Genomic DNA, 21,672 nt, shown 5'->3' with positions numbered 1-21,672 from the left:
TACTTTATTGCAATAAGATCTTAATATAAAGGGCATACTTAGCATATCAATTAAGCATGTAAAACATAAGACTAAGTCAGGTAAGATCGGTTGAAACCCCGATACTATCTCTCTCAATGATCATAAAACAAGCCAGATATCATAATTATAAATACAACTTAACAGATCGAACTCAACCGATGCAGCATCAAGCATAAAGACAAGTATGAGATCTAAACAGAATGATGAAAATCTACAAGAGATGGTAGATACAAGATACAATCTAGATTAATAACAAAATATAACTCTACCGATTATTCCCTAATGATAAGAACCAGCCGATAACAAGCTATATAGTGCAACTAACATAGATTGCAACAGATATATGATAACTCGACTGATTACAGAAATAGGGTTAAAGTATCATAAAGATGGAAGCATTAACCCCGATAACGTAAGCCGCCATAACAAGTTTTACCTTTAGTTGAAGATCGAATCGATGCAGCTCAACTCAAAAGTAAGAACTCGTCGAAATAAACGAAAGTAAAAAGGGTGGCGATGTGCCGAGATTGTATTGAACGATTGTTGTTTGATTACATGGGTTCGGGTCATATTTATACCAGAGATACAAAATATGTCCTTGCCGGACACGACACTTATCTCTAACAAACTCTAAGATATCATAAGTCTTTTGCCCAAACATATCTCTAAGGAAATTACATAAAATATCCTAATTAATAGATACAACTGCCTAAACCGAGAGCTTTATCTCCATCATGGCAATCCCTGTAAAGCACTTTGAACAATTCTAGAAACGGCCTTGAAACCATCTTCATCGGAATCGATTGCATTACCTCTATCGGCTGTATCTTTTATCCTCTGTCCGATCCATCTCAACCAATGCACACTCCAGCCGATGCCTTCGCAGCCGACGCATACTCTGCTCTTCAAATCGATCCCTTTATCGAATCCGCCTCGATCCCAATGTCGAACCTGGTTCACATCATACCAAATTTGGTCGTCAACACATATAAAACTTTTTTTTTTGCAAAAAACACATTGTTTAGCAGTTCCAAAAGCGTGCACACAAAATATGAGGAGAACCCTGAGAAACGAACTCAGCCGAAGTGTAACTCAGAACATGTTTCAGATTGTGAAAGTGTAGGAACTGTTTGACACAGCTCCAGCTTCAACTCTCCTATAGCTAGAGTCCAACCAAATAGTTTTTAGCTTTATCTAAAACATGAGCGGAATTAGGTGAAGCGTTCTCACAAAATGAACTAAAAATGTAAAGCTGGCTTAGACTTATTGGCTTATACTCCATATGATTTATAAGCTGGTGGATTTCATGTCTTAAGTTTAGTGGTGGAGCCATACATCTACTTCATATGAGCCAAAAAGCTTCTTTAATCTAGTTTTTAGCTTAATAGTGTTAGAGTGGCTTATGGCTTCAAAAAGACCAAACGAATAAGCTGTTTGTTTGTTTAGTCTTAGATTTTTTAACTTATAAATTGATTTATAAGTCTAAATAAAGAGGCACCGCTCACAGCAAATCTAATTTGTGAAGAGTCCACCCTTCACTTCTTCAGTCCTTCACACTCGTCTACTCCGCCAAACCGCGCGCACAACGCCGGCGCGACCAAGCGGAAAATACCGATTCCGCTGGCGGAAGATGCCCCCAGCTCTCCCCATCTGTCCTCTACCGCGCGCCCTATCGGATCCAACCGCGTGGTAAACAGGGGTCCGTAAACCCGAATCATGGCCAGCGTCTATCCAAATCCGTCGCGATACTACCCCCCACCCCCCCCCCCATAGTTCCGTACGCCCCAGCATCACCATACACCAGCAGCGCCCTGCAGCTGCAAGCCTGCAACTAGTCGCTGGCCGGCCGGCCGGCCATGTACTACTGCCTCGCCGCGCCGCCGGCCGCTGCGGCACCGGCAGCGCCAGCGGCGAGGCGCGCGTCCTCTTTCCTCTTCGTGGTGTCGGTCCCTCCTCCGACTTTATGGGGGAGGGTGACGGGAGGCGCCGTGTCCGCCCAGCGGCTGGTGCGGCGGCGGTGCTCCTCCGCCGGCGAGCCCAGGGCGGCCGGCGACGGTGGCCTATCCAGGTTGGGTTACTGTAGCAGCTGCCTTATCAAAACCAACGCCTTCTTCTGTTCTGTTCTAGGAAATGGATGGGGTTCTTGAGCTACTCCTCGATTTGGCAATTGCACAGTAACAACATGTTGAAAACTCGTAAATTCAGATTGTACATATGGTTCACTTAAAATTCAGATTGTACATATGCTCTTAGTGATCTGTCAGCTGTGGTGGCTGCCTGGTGTAGTGCTATCGTAGAAAAAATAAATGTTTTTTGCAACTTAGGAAACCATGTATCCAAAAATTGACCAAGATTACAAGGAAGTCATCACAAGAATGTAGTTGTTGAGAGTAAAAATGGCGCTATGGTAAGAGTAATGTAAGTATGAATTAGATATTGAGGAGTCCTATCAAAAAGTTCTCAAGTATTGTTAAGTGTATACACCTTCTGCAAATACCTAGTATTATATTGGATAATCTTTGTTATCTTTGCATAAAAATGTAGGTGTGAGAAAAATATATTAAAAAAATTTTCTTCTACAGTTTTTGCATAATTGAAGGCCCAGAGACTATACAAGACTTTGTTCAAATGCAATCACAAGAGATTCAAGACAACATCAGGAGCCGCCGTAACAAAATTTTCCTTTTGATGGAAGAGGTGTCTAGTATATATATGAACTTCATCTCTTCAGTTTAATAGTCCATTTTTAGCTTGTTGAAACAGCAGATTGCAGTTCACCACAATATGGGTATTTTCTCAGGTTAGACGATTGCGGGTGCAGCAGCGAATCAGAACTTCTGAAAGCAGAGGTGCAAGCAGTGAAGAAAGTGAAATGCCTGAAATCCCGTCTAGTATTCCCTTTTTGCCTAATACGGTGATTACCGGCCCTCAATAAGTCTCCTTAAGAAATTTACCATACTGTTTTCCCAGTAATCTCTATTAATTCCTTTCTTTTTCCTGATGTAGTCACCGAAGACAATGAAACAACTCTATTTGACATCATTCTCATTCATAACTGGGATAATCTTTTTTGGAGGCTTGATAGCCCCAGTAGTAAGTGCAGCTTTGTCTCTGTATTCATACTTCCTTCCTAATTAATATATCATGGCTCTTAAAAGTATGTTTTTCATGCAGCTTGAGCTGAAATTAGGGCTAGGTGGTACATCTTATGAAGATTTTATAAGGACCATGCACTTGCCTCTTCAATTAAGGTGCTTGAAATTTTTGTTACTAGACTCTTCAGTAGTGTTTACTGATTAGAATTGGTGATTTGATATATGCTTTTTGGTTGTTGTTCAGTCAGGTAGATCCCATTGTGGCATCCTTTTCAGGTGGTGCAGTTGGTGTAATCTCGGCATTAATGTTGGTTGAAATTAGAAACGTCAGGCAGCAAGAGAAGAAAAGGTGTACATATTGCCATGGGACTGGTATAATCAATTGCCTTACCATCCGTCTGCCCCTAACATGGCTCGGTCATGCCCCTAATGTAGTACCAAATACAAAAATGGAATATGCTTGAAACATTGTTTTGCTTCTTGTGCTAACACCAATTATCACGATCCTTCTTTTGTTCTTTTCTCTCTCTCTCTCTCTCTCTTTTCCTGATATCATTACTCTTTAGGCTTTGATATTATCTTACTGCATTCTCATACCTGAACTTGATTCTGCATCATAGGATACTTGCCATGCGCTCGCTGTTCTGCAAGTGGAATGCTATTGAACAGCAAGAGTTTTTCACTTTCATGTGACAACGGCCATAATATGTGGTCTACAACCGAAAGGTGCCCCAATTGTTCAGGAGCTGGAAAGGTACCCGCTATCGAATTCTGTTTCGTTTCAGAAAACTCAGTTTGATACCGTCAACAAGATTAAATTTAGAAACTAAACAGTTTATGTACACAAGAGGATTAAATGATTAGGGAGCAGCACATACTATTCATATGCTACTTAGTGCCTAAATTCAGTGCTGACCAAACTTTTTGTTTACTCCTTCTGCCAACCATCCTGCAAGTTTATCTTGAACTGGCCTTTTAGGTTGCAGAGTAGGAAAGAAATGCCATTTCATTTCTTGTTCTACTGATCTACTTCCCCAACCTGATAAACTCATAAACTGCCCTAATTCACGTACATGGTCGCTATTTTCAGGTGATGTGCCCAACTTGCTTGTGCACAGGAACGGCAATGGCAAGCGAGCATGACCCACGGATAGACCCCTTCGATTAGTGATGAGCAATTGGAATCTGGAAGTGTGTATTCTAGCTGTACTGTTGGCTGCCCCCCCTTTTTGTTTGTGTTGCTGTGATAGGCCTGAATACCTGAAGAATGAAGTTCAGATCACACAACGAAAGCCAAAAGCTGTAACCGTACGATGAATGAACTCTGTGACTAGTATAGAACTCTCGTCTGTGGAACTTTTTCCGAATTATTTTTGTAAAGATTTAAGGAATTACTTATCGCACGTCGAACACAACGCGACGGTTTGGCCGAGTGGTCTAAGGCGCCAGATTTAGGCTCTGGTCCGAATGGGCGTGGGTTCAAATCCCACAGCTGTCAATTCTATTTTTAATTTCCTACACCTGATTATTTTTAATTTTTGTTCTACACATGACATGATGATTTTTTTTTAAAAAAAATAATTGTACACATGATTCTACGTGGAAAATTTCCGGCTGCAGCCTGCAGGAAGCACACTTTCTTGCACCAATACTCGCATAAGCATTTTGCATTATATGTTTCGTATCATCGTATCACTTCTAGTGTTGTTCCTCCGTAGATCAGGGATAGAACGAATCTAATTTTAACTTTATTCTGATTACAAGAAACATGTGCGTTACACACTTGTATACACAATTGATTTCGGAAAACGAAGTGAACGATTGAGTTTCTTGTGGTAGAACCATCTCTCTCGGGTTGAAGCCCTAGACTTAACATGAGCATTTATAGTTTATTATGTTTTCAATGATAAACAATGTACCTGTTAAGAGCAAAACATCCGTGATGACTTGACTTTATCAATATCAAAATATGCTGGTATAGTATTTTAGAGGTACTCATAGTAATAGAGGCTATGTTAGAACGTGCTAGTTGCCGTAGCCACAACGGTTGCGACAATTGTAACTGGCTACACATAGCAGCCGGTTTGAACTGCCGCAGCTGTAGCTGCTGTGACAGCCAGGCCAACCGAACGCATCCAGAGTATGTGTTCATTGGGACAAGCGTACATATGTTGTAAGTGACTGCGGCAGTGTTTAGTTCTCTTCAAACTTCTAAAAATTCCATCACATCAAATGTTTGGACACATGTATGAAGCATTAAATGTGGACAAAAAAAATCAATTGCACAGTTTGCATGTAAATTGTGAGATGAATCTTTTGAGCCTAATTACGCCATGATTTGATAATGTGATGCTATAGTAAACATTTGCCAATGACGGATTGATTAGGCTTAATAAATTCGTCTCGCAGTTTACAGGCGGAATTTGTAATTTGTTTTGTTATTAGTCTACATTTAATACTTCAAATGTGTATCCGTATACTTCAAATAAATTTTAGCACACGAACTATCACACAGCCTGCGTTTGTATTGTGTTTTAAAAGAAAACGATATGAGAAAGCAAACCACAGCAAGACAAGAGCCCAAGACATCTTGAGAAAAGCTAAAGGAATAAGTCTATTTTACGTCCCCATACCTTTGATCGAATCATCTCCTTGAAACGCAAAACCGGTATAATACCTCCTCCATCTTTGAAAATGGACTAGGCACAGTTTTCAAAGATAAAGGAATCAAGATAGACTTTTTTTGAGAATAAATCAAGATAGACTCAATTGCAAAACTAAAAGGAAAAGACGTACCCTAGCATATACTGGGCCGCGTTACGACAAGGAGCCCAAAGGCCGAAGCCCATATGCCCCCAGCTGAACACTACTTATATAAAGCGAATTGCTCCAGCAGCCGTCCCTTGAGCTAGGGTTTTATCGCCGCCGCCGCCGCTTCTCCACTCTCCCCTGCCCCCGTCGCCGTCGCCACCGCCGCCGCCATGGTATGTTTCCTGTGACACACACTATCTCTCTCTGCTCTCCTCATGTTAGGCCGAATGATGCGTTGCGATGACCATGGTGCTGCGTTTGCGGTTGACAGTCCGGGAGGAAGAAGACACGGGAGCCCAAGGAGGAGAACGTCACCCTCGGCCCGACCGTGCGCGAGGGCGAGTACGTCTTCGGCGTCGCCCACATCTTCGCCTCCTTCAACGACACCTTCATCGTCAGATCCCGCCCTCCCTCTCCTCCCCCCCTTTCCCGTTCGATTGGTCGATTGGGATTTTTTTTTTTTGCTTACCCCTGTGCGATTTTGGTTGCGTTGCAGCATGTCACCGATCTGTCCGGGAGGGAGACGCTCGTCCGCATCACTGGTAAAATCCTCCCCTCCTAAGCCCCTTCCCCGTTTATCTCGCTCTCTATGCCGATGTGATGCATTAGGGGTTGCTTATTGTCTGAAATGGTGGAGACAATTTGTGTTTTTGAGTTCATGTCGCGATGTTTTTTTTTTGCTCATTTGTTAAGCACGGCCCTTAAGATCGCCTCCCTTTCGTCACGTGGGAGCGTTTCGAGTCATAGCTGTGCTAAAGTAACAATGAGGGACCTCGGAGTTTTTCTTTGGTCCTTCCCTCTTCCTGTTTTGTTCTAGGTATCTCCATCTCAGCTTGTGTATCCCTTGGTGTGGCTCGGACTTTTATCAGTCGCAATTTTGTGCTGATTGCCTGAGCTGTTCACCCTGGGAAGCCTCGGTGAATTGAATGGAGATGTCTATATTATGGGAGTGGACATGGTTTATTTTTCTTCAAGAATGTATTTTTATTTGCCCACGCTCTGTGTGTATATATAACTTATTACCGCATTTTCTGTTAGACGTAATTATTGTAGGATGTTGTGAATATATCAGTTGAGATTGGTAAAAAGTTCATGATAGCAATCAGGCAGTTTCACAGTTAATTTAAATTATCGTGTAGTCATTAGAAAATAGTTGTTTTTGTTTTCAGAGAAATGGTCTCATTTTTGTCTTTACTGTGGATGTTGCTGTCATTTTCTTTATAAACTTGAATTATTTCTGTGGTTATCTTTGTTAACCGGTTGTGCGACGGACTTAAGTTAAATGGGTGAAATCACAACTTAATTTTACATGCTTAAGATTAATATCAGATTGACCATTTAATATAATTTATATATTCATTCTAGATGTGTCTTTTGTAGGCTGTTATCATTTTCTTTGTTATAACAATGTTCAGTTGTTTTAATATGTTAATTGTTTGTTGTCAAGGTGGCATGAAGGTTAAAGCTGATCGCGACGAATCTTCCCCTTATGCTGCTATGCTTGCTTCACAGGATGTTGCTCAAAGATGCAAGGTATCCCCCTACTTTGGTCAAGATAATACTGTTGTTTGTCAGTTAATGATTAATGCCTTGTATCCATTTTGTAGGAGCTTGGAATAACTGCTTTGCATATCAAGCTCCGTGCTACTGGTGGTAACAAGACAAAAACCCCTGGTCCTGGTGCTCAGTCCGCACTTAGAGCACTTGCTCGATCTGGCATGAAGATTGGTCGTATTGGTAAGCATACAAACATTTATTTTTCTGCATGATGCTTGCTGATATATTTGTTGGATGATGGTTGGTTTATTTGTTTATTCTGTTTGAACTGTTGGCCTGTTCTGTTCTAATATTATTGGACAGCATGAAGTCTGCACCAGGAGGAGCACTTCAATGTTAAAATTTTATTGAAACAAATCCTGCATGTAAAATATCAACGTATAAGCATTGTTTAGTTTATAACTTGTTTCAATGCTATATCAACAAATAAATAATATATAGTTTAACCACTCTACATTATGAATCAATTAGACAGAATGGTAAGATCATTTGATTGGAGACAAATTCCAATTGAAATCTGCTTGTTCTTTTTGGATCGTTTGGATTCATGCTTTTTATATTGCTGGTTTGTTTACCGTACAGTACTCCCTGGTGTTCTAGCATTATTTTGCACTCGACTGTATAAGTTATAATTCACTTTTAAGAATGTGGTATGAATGAACATAGTGAATATAAGTATGCAATATGGACATGCATCAACCTAATGCTAGTCAATGAAATGTTAGCGCAACTAGAATGTTCAACAAGTGTCTCATATTAACATAATGCTTTGGTTTCTCAAAATATGTCACGGCCTTTCAAAGTGTATATATTATATAGGATTCTCAGTGTAACTGTAATAAGTAGCTGTGAATCCTCCTGCAGTCCTTTGTTCAGTCATGAATCGACCATGTTTCTATCATTGCTCAAGTTTACAGTTGGGATAACAGACCTTTACTTGCATACTCTTATTTTCCAAGAGCATAATTTGGCAATGCCTTTCCTTGCTTTTTATGTCATTCTGTTCGTATTTTCCTTGATAATAGGAAGGCAATGAACACTTCTTTTGTATTTACTCGAATGGAAATTTACAGAAGAAACATCTGTACTTGCATCTGTTCTTTTGTGGCCTAGTTGAACTCTATTTCGAATGTATGCTGTTTCATTGTAATTTTCAGCTGATGACGTCTTGTCAATTTTCTGTCATACAGAGGATGTTACTCCAGTGCCGACTGATAGCACACGCAGAAAGGGTGGTAGAAGGGGTAGGAGGCTGTAATCTTCATGCGGCCTCAAACCGACAACACTCTGCTCTCCTAGATGTTACCGTCTGCATTGGACTATTTTGTTTCTGTGCTTTTCATTCGGTGGATTATTTAAACCAGTTTTGAACTCTGTTTCTGCATCAATTCATGCTGTCCTCAATGTAACCAACGTTATCTGCTTCGACCGGTGAACATACTCCTGTTGGATTACTTGAGCATATGCCACTACAGGCCGGACACTGCTTTCGTTGTTTATTCGGGAGAGCATGGCAAACTTGGGAGATGAAAACCTGGAAAATGGTGCGAGGATAATGGGCATAACTGTAAAATAGTGCGTTTTGTACGAAAACTTTATATATGAAAGTTGTTTTAAAATTTCAGGTTAATCCATTTTTCAAGTTTGTAATAATTAAAACTTAATAATCTTCATCTTAAGGACATTCAAACACCATCAATATGTGCATTGTCCGGTTTATCACAATATACTCACAACGTACCTTGCTTTCATAAGAAAGAAATGGTACTCCCTTAAACTCCCTTAAACGTTTGACTGTTCGGTTTATTCAAAAATCACATAATATGTGATCACATAATATGTGCATTGCCTGGTTTATCAGAACATACTTAGAACATACCTTGTTTTCATGAAAAAGAAATAGTACTCCAAAGCATGAAAGAAATAGTACTCCCTTGAATGTTTGATTATCTGTTTTATTTAAAATTTTTGTGTAAATATAAAAGTATTTATGTCATACTGAAACAATATTTGATGATAAATTACGTCATAATAAAATAAATTATAATTATATAATTTTTTTAATGAGACGAATGGTCAAATATTGGTTAAAAAATAAATGGCATTAAAATACAATACTGAGGGAGTATATTGCGAATATTGTCACACAGTTCATCCTGATCCTGTAGGAGTAATGGAGTATGCACAACACTTGTACCATTTAACACTCCAAATCTCCAATATGTAGTAAATTATTGCTCCTGATAATTCCTTCTTGGGAAAATACAATCATTTAGGCAAGATCATCGCATACGCGCTCCTCGTGTAAAATCCAAGTGTAAAATATTTGTTCACAATTATTACAAGGTATGCTTCTTCCATCTAGCTACCTCATTAAATTTCATCTTATTTTACCCCTAAACAACTCTCACTCGGCAGAGGTATCTTTAATTTAGAATCCTTTAATTCATCTTTTTGTTGGCGTATGGTGCGATAGCATTTATCTAAAAAAAAATATGACCATCCCACCAAGATATGTTATATATATTCACACAATAAATACCAGCTAAGATATGTCATATGTTTTCATACAATAGATAATGAAACGAAATCAAATATTTGGCAGTAATTTAATACTCATTACTCATGCAGCTGTATATAATACGTTTCTACAGCTACCTCTGCCTATAATAAACCACTCCGGTTAGTAGTCCAGTACTAAGATTGTAAGCCAAACAATCCACTTCACTCCACTCCAGTACTAAGATTGCAAGTCAAACAATCCACCATTAAAAGTGACCACCTCTCTTCTCCGAGTCCAACAAGATGAGACCATCATCCCTTGCTCTCGTCGTCATTGTAGCCACCGCCATCCTTACGTTGAGTGGCGCCGCACACGCGGACGTGCAAGGAACATGCAAGGCCGCGGCCGGCATCGACAGCCGCATCAGCTACAAGTTCTGTGTGTCCAAGCTGAGCAACCACCACCTCAGCCCAGACGCGGACACACGGGGCCTAGCCTTGATCGCGGCTAGTTTGGGCATCTCCAACGCGGAAGACACGGTCTTCGACATCAAGGGACTTGTAGCCAAGCCAGGCACCGGTGCCAAGGCGAAGCCGTTGCTTGCGCGGTGCCAGGAGCTGTACAACGAGATGTCCTTTGTGTTCGCCGAAGGATACGACTGTATCAACGCGCAAAGCTACGCTGCGGGGAAGGAGAAGGTGGGAGAGGCCATCCCCCTCGCGCGCCAGTGCGACGATGCCTTCGCCAAGGCCGCCGTCCCGTCGCCGCTGGTGCAGCGTAGCTGGTGCTCCGTGCAGATGTCGATCATCTGCACGGCCATAACCAACCTCATCAAGTGATCGACGTGTAGTTTGTATCGCAATAAAATTTTTTGGGTTACAAGATTGTTGTGATCAAATCTTGATTCGTTTTGTGATTTTGTAGAATCTTAGTACACATTGCTTGATTGATCATATATAATTAATGATTGCAGCAATTCGTTCTTTTGACTTCTCAGCCGTTACGATATCATTTGCGATTTATCGCTAAATAGTACGATTTATTGAGAGAGACATCAAGATTCTTGAATTGGCAACAGGAAGTTCACCAGGGTTTTTAGCATGAGCCACTACCTTTACAGATGACATACACCCTCTGATAATGATGTTTGAATATTTTGAGGGCCAACGGTCGTTTGATGCAACACTAGGCGTCAGACCGTACACCAACATTCCAACATATTACAGCCATTCCTCCTCTCTTCCTTGGGGACATATCCGGTGAAAATGAGCTAAGTGTTGAAAACTCGTGAAAATCATACCTAAAAGTTTTGTAAATTCATGAAAAAAATACTAGAGATAGGTGTAGATATGAAATACATTCTCACCAAATCTCAAGTTCAAACTCAACTTCGTTTAGGAGTAACAAAAAAGACAAATTTCAGGTGAATAGTAACAGGACACTATTCACCTGAAATTTGTCTTTTTTGTTTCTCATAAACGAACTTGAGTTTGGAGTTAAGATTTGGTGAGAATGTATTTTATATCTACACCTATCTCTAGTATTTTTTTCATAAATTTACGAAACTTTTAGGTATGATTTTCACGAGTTTTCAACACTTAGCTCATTTTCACCGGATATGTCCTCCTCTTCCTTTTCCCGTTGCCTATAAATATGCGAGCTTCAAATGATTTTGCTCACACGCTATTTATCTGAGCAGTGATTTTATATTCATTACTTTTAATTCTTCTTAACAAGATACCATATTTTGATTAAAAATATTTATGCTTTAACTATTAAAATTCAGTGTTTCATACTTGAGACTGAAATGTTTCAACTAGGATTTTAATGTATTTCCCACTTTTTGATGTTCCAGTAATTGAAACTCGATGCTTCATGTGTTAGAACGAAATATTTCAATTGTGATCTGACTATGTTTTACCATTTGATTTCACAAAATTTGTGAATGTTTCCAAAAGCAGTGACTTTTTTTTTATAGTTTTATGATTCTGGATGGCCTCTTTTAGAATTCTTTTGTAATACGGAAATTTTATATGATCTGATTCAATTCTTACATAATTCCCATAAAATCAGTCCATTATAAAGGAGGGGTAGAGTGCCAACTTTTGCTAGTCGATATCATAAAGTTTTAGAATGTCACTTTCCCCGCAATTTCCAGTCTTCAAAGTTGCAAGTGGTATTTTTTAATCACCCTTTTTAGAGTGGCATACATCAAATTTTGCTAATACTCAAGTATACTAAGTCCATTGAGTGGCAATCAGAACACAATGATACAAACTTTTGTTATGAGGGCAACCCCAACGTCTCATATTCCATTGATCACCGGCTTCTTCATTTCCCACACCGTCTAGTGGGAGACCTTGATTTCTATCTTTTCATGGTTGAAGATGAAAAGATGAGTACACTTGTCTATTGCAATCAAGGATTCGGATCCTCTGCAATTTGAACTGCTAATGCAAGGAACTACAATATTTTGCAGTAACACTAGAGCAGTCAGATTAAAAACAAACGGTTCAGACCAGCCAGGTACCGTGGCATCAATATTTTATTAGTCAGCTAGTACCACTGTTCATCACATTCTTAGTACTATCACATACGAGCAAATGTGGAGAACGTGTACCACTGTTCTTCCTAGATGAAATGTCAGTGTCTACGAACCTGCCAAATGTCCGCTTGTAAAAATTTGGGTCTGGTAAAAGACCTATATTGTACAAAACAAATGAACACAAATACGGAGTCAGTAAACTGAATGTTTTTTTTTGGGACTTCTGCATAGGTGTGCTATCGAGGAATGGACCCCGACAGCAGGGACCCGACGGGACCCCTTTTGTGATTTTGGCTGCAGAGCTAGTCGCGTGTGAGTGAGGGGCCTCAGGCCCCTCTACAGCGCTGTGACTGATGAACACAAGGAATTATACATGTTTAGATCACCCGGAGGTGTAATACCCTACACCTATTATGGTGTTTTTTTTTTGCTGTTTTATCTTTTAAGGATCTTACAAGTTTTGGCTACTCTGAATAGTTCATCTTCCTTTCTCTACTAGGTTTCCTAAGAATTTTAGTCTTTCCTTGGCCACCCAGGGTCCAACCTCCTCTCCCGGCTCCCCCCCTTATACTTCCTCTAGGAGTCACCACATGATAAAAATTTGAGGGAAGATTTTATTCATATCCCTATAAGGTACGATAAGTCTTGTTAGCAACTCCCCTTCTTGCCAGCTCTACCGGCCGCCTCAGGGCCAACCCTACGAGCCTGCTATGAGTTGGAGATGATGAGAGCTTGCCACGCGATGCAACGAAAGCCATTGAGGCCTCAGGGCAGCCATGAGCGGGGGCTACACCGATGGGGTGCAGCGGAAGCCTGCCATGCACCCCCGCTCAACCCACTCATGCACCACACCTAGTTGGCTATAGGGTCTCCAGTAATTGCCTGGTGGAAGGCAGTTAATGGGGTAAGCCTAGGTATGGGTGCGATAATGAACCATGCCCTCTAGTTTCTCATGCCCATGTCGAGCTTGACTCAAGTGAAGTGATGGGAGGCAGCTACTGTATGTTTTGCTCTGTCTTTCATGCTTCCTACTCTAGGCAGATAACCGTCCCATCGAACATAAATAGGGCAAGGCTAGGGGCCCGAGGCTAGCCTGAGTGTACGGTTTAGATTTTAAATAAGGACTCCACTCGTTGGGGGTGCTCCGAGGTTTGCATCCCTCTTGCTTTGAGATGGGGGATGTGCCACCCTCACTTTAATCCTGAGCGTATATCATGAGTAGGATAAGGTGACACGTGGCATCTTCATGATGCGCCTACTGCCCGGGAGACCCAAGATGGATAAGGCGACACACGGGACTTGGCATCTTCATGATGCGCCTACTGCCCGGGGGGACCCCGGTTGTTGGGTCATTGACACGTGCTTAGTGTGCAAGGGCAGATTTATCGTATAAACTGTAGGGGTGAAGGACCCCCATCAAAATTGGACCCCATCAAAATTTACCTCCTAATGTATAACCCTAGTTGTATGACCTATGGCCCTCCACCCCAACTAGAAAAAAAAAAGACCGCACTCCCCTTGGTCTTTGTTCCTTCCATTGCACGCCCTGCGTGGGCGCAAGTGGGGGTCTTGACCTCAGTCAAAATTTCCTACTAATGTATACCCCTCGTTATATGTCCTATGGGCCACCAATCCAACTAGGAAGGACCCTACTCCCATTGTTTTCGTTCAATCTATCATCACAACGGTTCCACAATTTACTTGCTTTTATATGTTGATGATATTGTTTTGACGACTTCGTCTTTAGCCACTCTTATTGTGTCATGTTTGCTCTCCAGCAATGGTTCTTAAGGAAGCATCTTGGTCGGTTGCATCATTTTTTGTAGGATGTCCCTCTCGGGAAGTTGTTGTTAATAGTGTTGGTAGCATGGCACCCCTACTGGCCCAAGCCCAATTAGATTAAAGCAAAAATACAACTTCTTTCTTGCCCCTGTGGCCTCAATGACTCGCTGTCCCCGTCCTTATTGAGTCATTTCTTAAGCCGTCAATCACTTATTACTTATCAGTCGCAAGCACCTACGCGGCTCCCTTGTGGTAAGGCCTTGCTCAGACCGTAGACCTCTTCTTAGCTGCCCCTCCCTTTCTCTCCAATGCAAGTCCAGTTCTGGACTTCTTTGGCCCTCATGTCCTTATTAGAAGGAAGTGCGCTGCGCGTGGTCGGTGGGAGAGGATTAACGAAACTCCCCATTTTAAGTAGCATTAGATACATAAATGTCACTACTACGATTGGTTTGATTCAATGCACACCTCGAATTTAGGGTATATATACTTCTTCCATCTCAAAATTTATTTTGTATACTTCTTTTACATGGTCTCTATAGAACATTGGCCATTGATTTTGTCCTACACAATATATTAAAAACTACAAAAATTAACATTTTATAGTACTTCCAAGTACAAGCATAATAATGTCACATGCATGAAACCAAATATATATCTCGGAAGTTTAATTTAATTACTAGTCAAAAGCTATAAATGTTGACTTTCCTTGAAACAAAGCCTTATAATATGGGATGGAAGGAGTATGAGCATAATCTTTGTAGAGGATATATCCGATGAAAACAAGCCAAGTGTTAGAAACTCATGAAAATTATACCTAAAAGTTTTGTAAATTCATGAAAAATTACTAAAGGTGTAAATATGAAATACATTCTCACCAAATCTCAAGTTCAAACTCAACTTTATTTGGGTATAACAAAAAAGGATAAATTTTGGATGAATAGTAACATGACACTATTCACTTGAAATTTGTCAATTTTGTTTATCTCATATGAAGTTGAGTTTGGACTTATAATTATGTGATAATGTATTTCATATCTACACTTATCTCTAGTAATTTTTTCATGAATTCAGTCTTTAGGATTATTTTGAAAATTTTTGAATCCTACTAAATTTATTTGTAAAGATAAATTCTTCGAAAACATAATTTTAGATATGAGGTTTTTTCCCGCAATTTGTATCAATCCTGTAAGATTAAAACCGTCTACTTTCAAACTAAATCCACCTTTGCAGGCCTTTGACAATTTTTGTCACACAAGCAGCAGTGTTCCTTAATTGAATAAGTTCATCCGAGGTCCCTTAACTTCACACCGGATTCGATTTTCATCCTTGAACCATAAAACCAGGTATAATCGGCCCCTGAAGTATCAAAACCAGTGCAAACGAGGTCCCTCGACGATTTGGAAAGCAGTTTTAGCTGACATGGCGCTTACATGGCTGTTTTGACTAGTTCTTTGTCCCACGTGGCATTGGCGTGGCTCTTACGTGGCAATTTGATCTGAAAAATAAAAAAACCCGTGGGCCCACATGTCAGCTACACAAAGAATAATATAAAAATGGTGGGCCCCACATGTCATTCTCTCTCCCATCCTATTCTCTCCACTCTCTTCTCCTCTCTTCAAGCGCGAGATGGGCAGGGGCAGGGCGGCGTCATTGTCGGCGACAGGAAGAAGGGTGAAGGGCAAGATGCCCCTCGGCATGGAGGACAGCCACATCGCAGAGTTCCATCGCCTGGAGGACGGCAATGAGGTTGGCCTCTTCGTCGTGTTCAACGGCCTCTCCGACGCCGACGTCGCCACCTACCTCGGCGAGCACCTTTCCACCCTCCTCCGCGAACAGGGCTTCGGGACCGATACCATGGACGCCATCCGCCGCGCCTACCACCGCACAGACTGGAAGGTGCTAAGGACGACGACGGAGGAGGGTGACAGCGAGGAGCGGAGCGGGCGCCACAGCGGATCGACAGTTGCTCGTGGACCAAGAGCCGCTCCAGGAGCACGGCGCGAGCGCCGCTGCGGATTCGTGACGGAGATGCATGGCGATATGCCCCGCGTGGACGCGCAGCTGGCGATGTCGCGCGCATTCGGCGACCGGTAAATCAAGGAGCACATCAGCTCCGCCCCGGATGTGACCATAGAGGACGGCGGCGGCCGCGATGGCACCCTGGATCCTCTCCCATCGCGTCTTCTCCAGCCGCGTCCTATCCCCTCCGAGTGGCGGCGGCTGCGCTGTCACCGAGCGCGAGGTGGGCTGGTCGGCGGGCCAAGCGTAGATCCGGAGGTGAGGAGGACGAGGACGAAGACGCCGCGCAACCAAACCACCGCCGCCTCCTCTCCCCTCTTCCCCCATGCCACAACGGCAGTTGAGGACGCCGTAGGAGAGCGACGCAGCTGCTCCTCGTCGTCTCGTCGGCCACCCACCGCCGAAGATGTGCGTGCGCGCCAGCCACAAGGACCTCATCACATGCGTCCTCGGCCGGAGCTCCGGGTTCAGGTGGTGGCGCAGGCGCGAGCGGTGGCCGGAATCCCTTGGGGAGCGCCGCCGCCGCAAGAGGGAGAAGAGGCGAGAGGAGAGATGGCCGGTAGAGAGGGGAGGAGGAGGTAGCAGTATTAGGAGATAGAGAGAAGGGTGGGACCCACTATTTTTATTTTTTTTGTCTGGCTGACATGTGGGCCCCACATTTTTTAATAAAAAACTAAAGTTTATATTTTGTTTCCATCGCCACGTCACCGCCACGTAGGATGCAGACCAAGTCAAACTAGCCACGTAGGTGCCACGTCAGCTAAAACCTCACTCCAAACCGCCTTTGGACCTTATTTAGAAAGTTGAGAGACGTGTTATATACGGTATTACGGTTTGGTGATGAATTTTAAACTCGCTGACAAATTGAGGGACCTATTGTGAACTTACTCCTTCCTTTAATCTAGTTAGGGCGCTAGATTTTAATGCAATACATGTGTATTATTGGGCCCCCAATATATGAGGAAACCGTGGGCCAAAACGGTGGGAGCAAACCCATCTTTGCAGGCCTTGAAAGGCCGCTGTTGCCTTGACTTGTATGATGAACAAATCACATTTTTTAAAGGCCTATTTCCAGTCGGTTTGGTAATGTTGTTTATAAGCCCACCATGACAGCACCAAACCAATGCACCCAGATCCATCCGTCTGGTAGGGTAACTATAAATGGCCAATGGGTTAGCTTTCATTTTCACTGCATTTTCTATATATTACAATCTAACTAACAAATTAGTCGTAATTCAGAAAATAAACACATTAATTAGAAAAAAATGACTGAATTGTAATGGCGCATGGTCTAGATTGAAAGAAGAATCAATGCCATGTAATTGGTGATTATTAATTTCGAATTTAATAAGTTCTAAATTAAGATAATTGTAACGCTAAATCATGCTCAACACGTGCTATAATATATCACCCACACCGAGCAAAAAATTACCCAAGGGTATATCCCCTACAAAAATATAGGATACACTAAATACATTTTTTTTTACTTATGCGTAGTACTGGAGCATTCGGTAAGGTATATAACATATTGGGTGTGTTACGACATATAATGTCAGGGTTATGGATACCGCATACCCAATATAGTAATCGACTAAACTCGACGGAGCCCACCGTATACCAAGTCTTATACAGAACCATACCTCATATATATAAGGAGTTCCGAATAAGAAATGACAAGAATAATTCTACATGAAAACAACAAGTACTACTTAGATTGTATACATATTGATCTTCCTAATTTTACTTGGACAAGAGAACATCTATGGATATAAATACAAGCCCCCTAGGAGGAGAGGAGACAAATAAACAAGCCACAAGCCACAACATATACACAAGCCAAGATACACCGCCAGATATCGACATCAGAGATTAGCCTAGACAAACCCAATCCGGTGCCTACGAAAGCCGGCAAGAGGGATCTAGCGCCATCTCTGATCTCAACGAGTTCATATTCGGGGAGGAAGACTACTCTGTCGTCGACTACGAGTTGGTTATCCATGCCGCCAAGTCGATGACAATTAGATAGGTTATCCAAATCATTGTATTTGTGTAATTCGGATGAATAAAGAGCAACACCGGCTTCGACCAACAGAAGTAGGGCTATTACCTGTCAAACAAGGGCCAGAACCTGTATAAAAATCCTTGCCTCCATCTTTTTACTTCAATCTCGCATATACACTGGTACCAACGATCCTCATATCGTGCGAAGTACTATAGTCACGATCTCAAACATTGACCCCATTTTTTTACTTAGCGTAGTACTGGTGCATTCGGTAAGGTATATAACATATTGGGTGTGTTACGACATATAGTTCTAATTAAGCGAATATTGAACCCAAATATTCAACAAGAGTAAGACCTATATTCAAGAAAGAGTACGACTTATATTAATTAATTTGTGTTCCAGAATTATTAAATCATAAATTGTCGTAATTGAGAATCTAAGTTGAGTTGCAGCTTTGTATTCAACAATTCAAATTAAATTAAATAAATGCTGAAATTGAGACTCAAAGACTACATTAAGGTGTTTATTATATATGAATTTAGGATTAATAAATTATCTAATTCCGAGCCTACGATTACTTCCTATTTATCATGTTATAGTTTTGGAACTATTTAATGAAGAAAAATAAATTAAGATTCCATGACAATTGCAAATTTATTATATTAATTCTGAATTTAAAAACATTAAAATGATAATAATAAAAAATAACAAAAATATTTTCATGGATCATATGCAATTTAGAAGCTATTTATATATGGACAAATATAGTCGTAATTACTAATTTCAAATTCTTTTTTTTAAATATAGTACAAACACGTGCATTCACGTACACTTACCACTGTCAATTTTGCAACACTATCAGTAAGTCAGTAAGTAAACCAATAGTTTACTTCGTACTCCCTTCGTCCCTAAATATAAAGATTTTTAGTTGAATATGACATATTCTAATACAATAAATTTGGACATGAAACATTTAGAGATGGAGGAAGTATTTGCTAGGAAGTATTCGTTGTATTAGGATGTACATCCAACCAAAATCCCTTATATTTAGGGATGGAGGAAATTTTTACTTATACTCAACTCCAAAACGCAAACATAGATGCACAATTCTGTTGGGGTTTTCACTGCAAAAGAAGAATCCAGATCAATCACCAAACTACAACCACTATAACGGAAGTGCATGCCGGTCCAATTGCTCCCAAATCGTATCAAAAATCCAAATCACCAAAAAATCAATACAACAACAAGACAAAACGTGCTAGAAGAAGGCAAAACCTTCAGAAAAGCCTCACATCACACCTGCACCTCTGCACTGAATTGATAGTTCAGACCGTCATCAGAGCCTCAGACTTGCACAAGTCCATATCCATTATTTGCTCCACTTAATTCATATCGTATCATCACCAAGCGCATGAAAAAAATATGCATCCATTGCCACTGCTTGCCACAACACAAATCCCGATCGAGCTGTCCTTTGATCCGTCCACTTCGATCGTATCATCACCAAGTGCAATATATAGTGCATGAAAAATGCATATCCATGCCACAGCACAATCCCGACCGACCTGCACACGCTGTTCTCCTCAGTCTTCGCGAGCTCGATCGATCGATCACCCTCCACTCAAATGGACCAGCCACAGCCACCACTGTGACACTGTCCTAGTGTCCTCTATCTCTGTGTGAGTGGCTGACTGATCTCCATGGAAGAATCTTTTCCCTTCCTATGTACACCACCTGCAGAGAGAAAACGTATGTACCAAAAACTAATGGAGAGATCGGTCGAGAGAGATCGATCAGAGCGTCTCCAGCTACTACGTACGTACAAAGCTCTCATAGTGGCAGTCCATTTTCAGTCCACGAAAATGAGCAATTTTCGTTGGTGCGATTCTCTCTTTCTCGATTATTCATGTATAGATGTCACGCGCGTGTCCGTTACCTGCAGCTTCAATTAATTCGAGCGGTTCTGACTCCATTAATTCGTTTTTGTGGGTGGCGTGATCTGTCTGTCACTGTGGGAATGACACTGCCAGGCAGTTTGGCGCCATGACAAAAAGTCTTTGGCTGTGATGAGATGAAACGTTACTTTTTCAGAAGTGCATATACTCTCTCTCTTCGTAAATATTCCACGCCGTTGACTTTTTTTAAATATATTTGACCGTTCGTCTTATTCAAAAATTTAAGTAATTATTAATTCTTTTCTTATCATTTGATTCATTGTTAAATATACTTATATATATATAAATAATTTTACATATTTTACAAAAGATTTTAATAAGACGAATGGTCAAACATATTTAAAAAGTCAACGACGTCAAATATTAGGGAAGGAGAACGAGGGAGTATTTTCAATGATTTTTTTATGTGGATTGGATTGCTGCTTATGCGCGACGCCGCAAGCAAGCGTGCGCTTCCAACGCTGGTATGACAATTGACAAGGCAAATTAAAATGACAGGGAAATTAGAGGGCAGCTCAAATATCGTTTTCACCGAGGGGTTATAAGTGATTTCTATGGCGTGTGACACGTTTCACGGAGACGTATCGTAATATTTGGGTTAACTCAACGACTTCAGGATTTGTGGGTAAGGACTAAGGACAAGATCAAGGCAAATGTGTGAGGATCTCTTTAAGGACTAATGACTAAGATGACCAATTGCAGGGGATTGAGATGCGTAAGCAATATTGGGTTTGTTTGTCTCAAAAAAAAGTTTATTAATTCAATCTATACTGACAAGAAACAAGTACTAGTCTGTACGATCGTGTTTTTTTTAAGCACTAGAGTCACCACTCGATTATTTCTGATAGAAAAGTTTGGCAAATAATTTCTCTCTGCTTGCATTGCACTCGTGTTCAGTCGTAATACATGGGCATCGGGACGTTACCCTGCAAAATGTGAAACTGTATAAGCCGAAATAATCGACGAAAGTAAGCATTGGCCATAAACATATCTAAAACCAGCTAATCTATTCGTGGTCTCCATGGAAAAATGTACTCTGACTGAATTGTCAATCTTGGGCCGACTATTCGTTCGCTTTACAGTTCAATTCAGAGATTATTCAATTAGCAAAATCTGACTGAAACTTCGGTTGAAACAGGTAGTAGTACTAGCAAAATCTAACTGAAATTTCAGTTGAAGTCGGCAGCCGCCACGCCTGACTTCAATTGTGCCCTTCAAATCTTCAATGCACACCCTTCAATTGATTGCTTAATTGATAGGGTAACTGTTCTTCAGCTGATAAGTGATACTGCACTGCACGTGTTTTGCTGTGAAGTTGTACGTCTTCATTTTTGTTGACTTTCGAGAGAGATTCCTGTTCATATGCGTTAAATAAACCA

At 41.1% G+C, this 21,672-nt stretch overlaps 4 protein-coding genes and 1 non-coding gene across 5 annotated transcripts; all 5 read left to right on the top strand.

Moving 5' to 3' along the window:
• The first annotated feature begins 1,800 nt into the window (after positions 1–1,800).
• On the top strand, positions 1,801–4,564 carry LOC4329565 (protein ORANGE-LIKE, chloroplastic). Its single transcript, XM_015768214.3, has 8 exons — positions 1,801–2,089; positions 2,604–2,718; positions 2,822–2,935; positions 3,028–3,114; positions 3,196–3,272; positions 3,361–3,488; positions 3,737–3,870; positions 4,207–4,564. Exons 1-8 carry the CDS (start codon positions 1,878–1,880, stop codon positions 4,282–4,284), a joined length of 945 nt encoding a protein of 314 aa, XP_015623700.1. The 5' UTR covers positions 1,801–1,877; the 3' UTR covers positions 4,285–4,564.
• On the top strand, positions 4,535–4,614 carry TRNAL-UAG (transfer RNA leucine (anticodon UAG)). Its single transcript has one exon. It is a non-coding gene; the product is annotated as a tRNA-Leu (tRNA).
• Positions 4,615–6,014: 1,400 nt separating this feature from the next.
• LOC4329563 (small ribosomal subunit protein uS11y) lies at positions 6,015–8,983 on the top strand. The gene is made up of 6 exons (XM_015772216.3): positions 6,015–6,100; positions 6,199–6,321; positions 6,424–6,469; positions 7,375–7,460; positions 7,535–7,664; positions 8,675–8,983. The coding sequence occupies exons 1-6, from the start codon at positions 6,098–6,100 to the stop codon at positions 8,740–8,742; spliced, it is 456 nt and encodes a 151-aa protein (XP_015627702.1). The 5' UTR covers positions 6,015–6,097; the 3' UTR covers positions 8,743–8,983.
• A 1,206-nt stretch (positions 8,984–10,189) lies between these two features.
• LOC107275386 (pectinesterase inhibitor 8) lies at positions 10,190–10,875 on the top strand. Its single transcript, XM_015769624.3, has one exon. It carries the CDS (start codon positions 10,290–10,292, stop codon positions 10,824–10,826), a length of 537 nt encoding a protein of 178 aa, XP_015625110.1. The 5' UTR covers positions 10,190–10,289; the 3' UTR covers positions 10,827–10,875.
• A 4,697-nt stretch (positions 10,876–15,572) lies between these two features.
• LOC107280058 (probable protein phosphatase 2C 58) lies at positions 15,573–16,742 on the top strand. The gene has a single exon (XM_026023082.2). It carries the CDS (start codon positions 15,941–15,943, stop codon positions 16,406–16,408), a length of 468 nt encoding a protein of 155 aa, XP_025878867.1. The 5' UTR covers positions 15,573–15,940; the 3' UTR covers positions 16,409–16,742.
• Positions 16,743–21,672: the final 4,930 nt, after the last annotated feature.

This window comes from Oryza sativa, chromosome 2 (genome assembly GCF_034140825.1).
Source record: "Oryza sativa Japonica Group chromosome 2, ASM3414082v1".
In the NCBI taxonomy this organism is placed as follows: domain Eukaryota; kingdom Viridiplantae; phylum Streptophyta; class Magnoliopsida; order Poales; family Poaceae; genus Oryza; species Oryza sativa.
This window is presented reverse-complemented; position numbering and strand designations above follow the sequence as displayed.

Bases quoted from the DNA above. Each gene is read 5' to 3' on its own strand.
- LOC107280058 (XM_026023082.2), top strand. From the start codon at position 15,941: ATGGGCAGGGGCAGGGCGGCGTCATTGTCGGCGACAGGAAGAAGGGTG.
- LOC107275386 (XM_015769624.3), top strand. From the start codon at position 10,290: ATGAGACCATCATCCCTTGCTCTCGTCGTCATTGTAGCCACCGCCATC.
- LOC4329563 (XM_015772216.3), top strand. The intron at 6,470-7,374 runs GTAAAATCCTCC...TTTGTTGTCAAG, and splicing joins GACGCTCGTCCGCATCACTG to GTGGCATGAAGGTTAAAGCT. The intron at 7,461-7,534 runs GTATCCCCCTAC...TCCATTTTGTAG, and splicing joins ATGTTGCTCAAAGATGCAAG to GAGCTTGGAATAACTGCTTT.
- LOC4329565 (XM_015768214.3), top strand. From the start codon at position 1,878: ATGTACTACTGCCTCGCCGCGCCGCCGGCCGCTGCGGCACCGGCAGCG. The intron at 2,936-3,027 runs GTGATTACCGGC...TTCCTGATGTAG, and splicing joins TTCCCTTTTTGCCTAATACG to TCACCGAAGACAATGAAACA. The intron at 3,871-4,206 runs GTACCCGCTATC...CGCTATTTTCAG, and splicing joins ATTGTTCAGGAGCTGGAAAG to GTGATGTGCCCAACTTGCTT.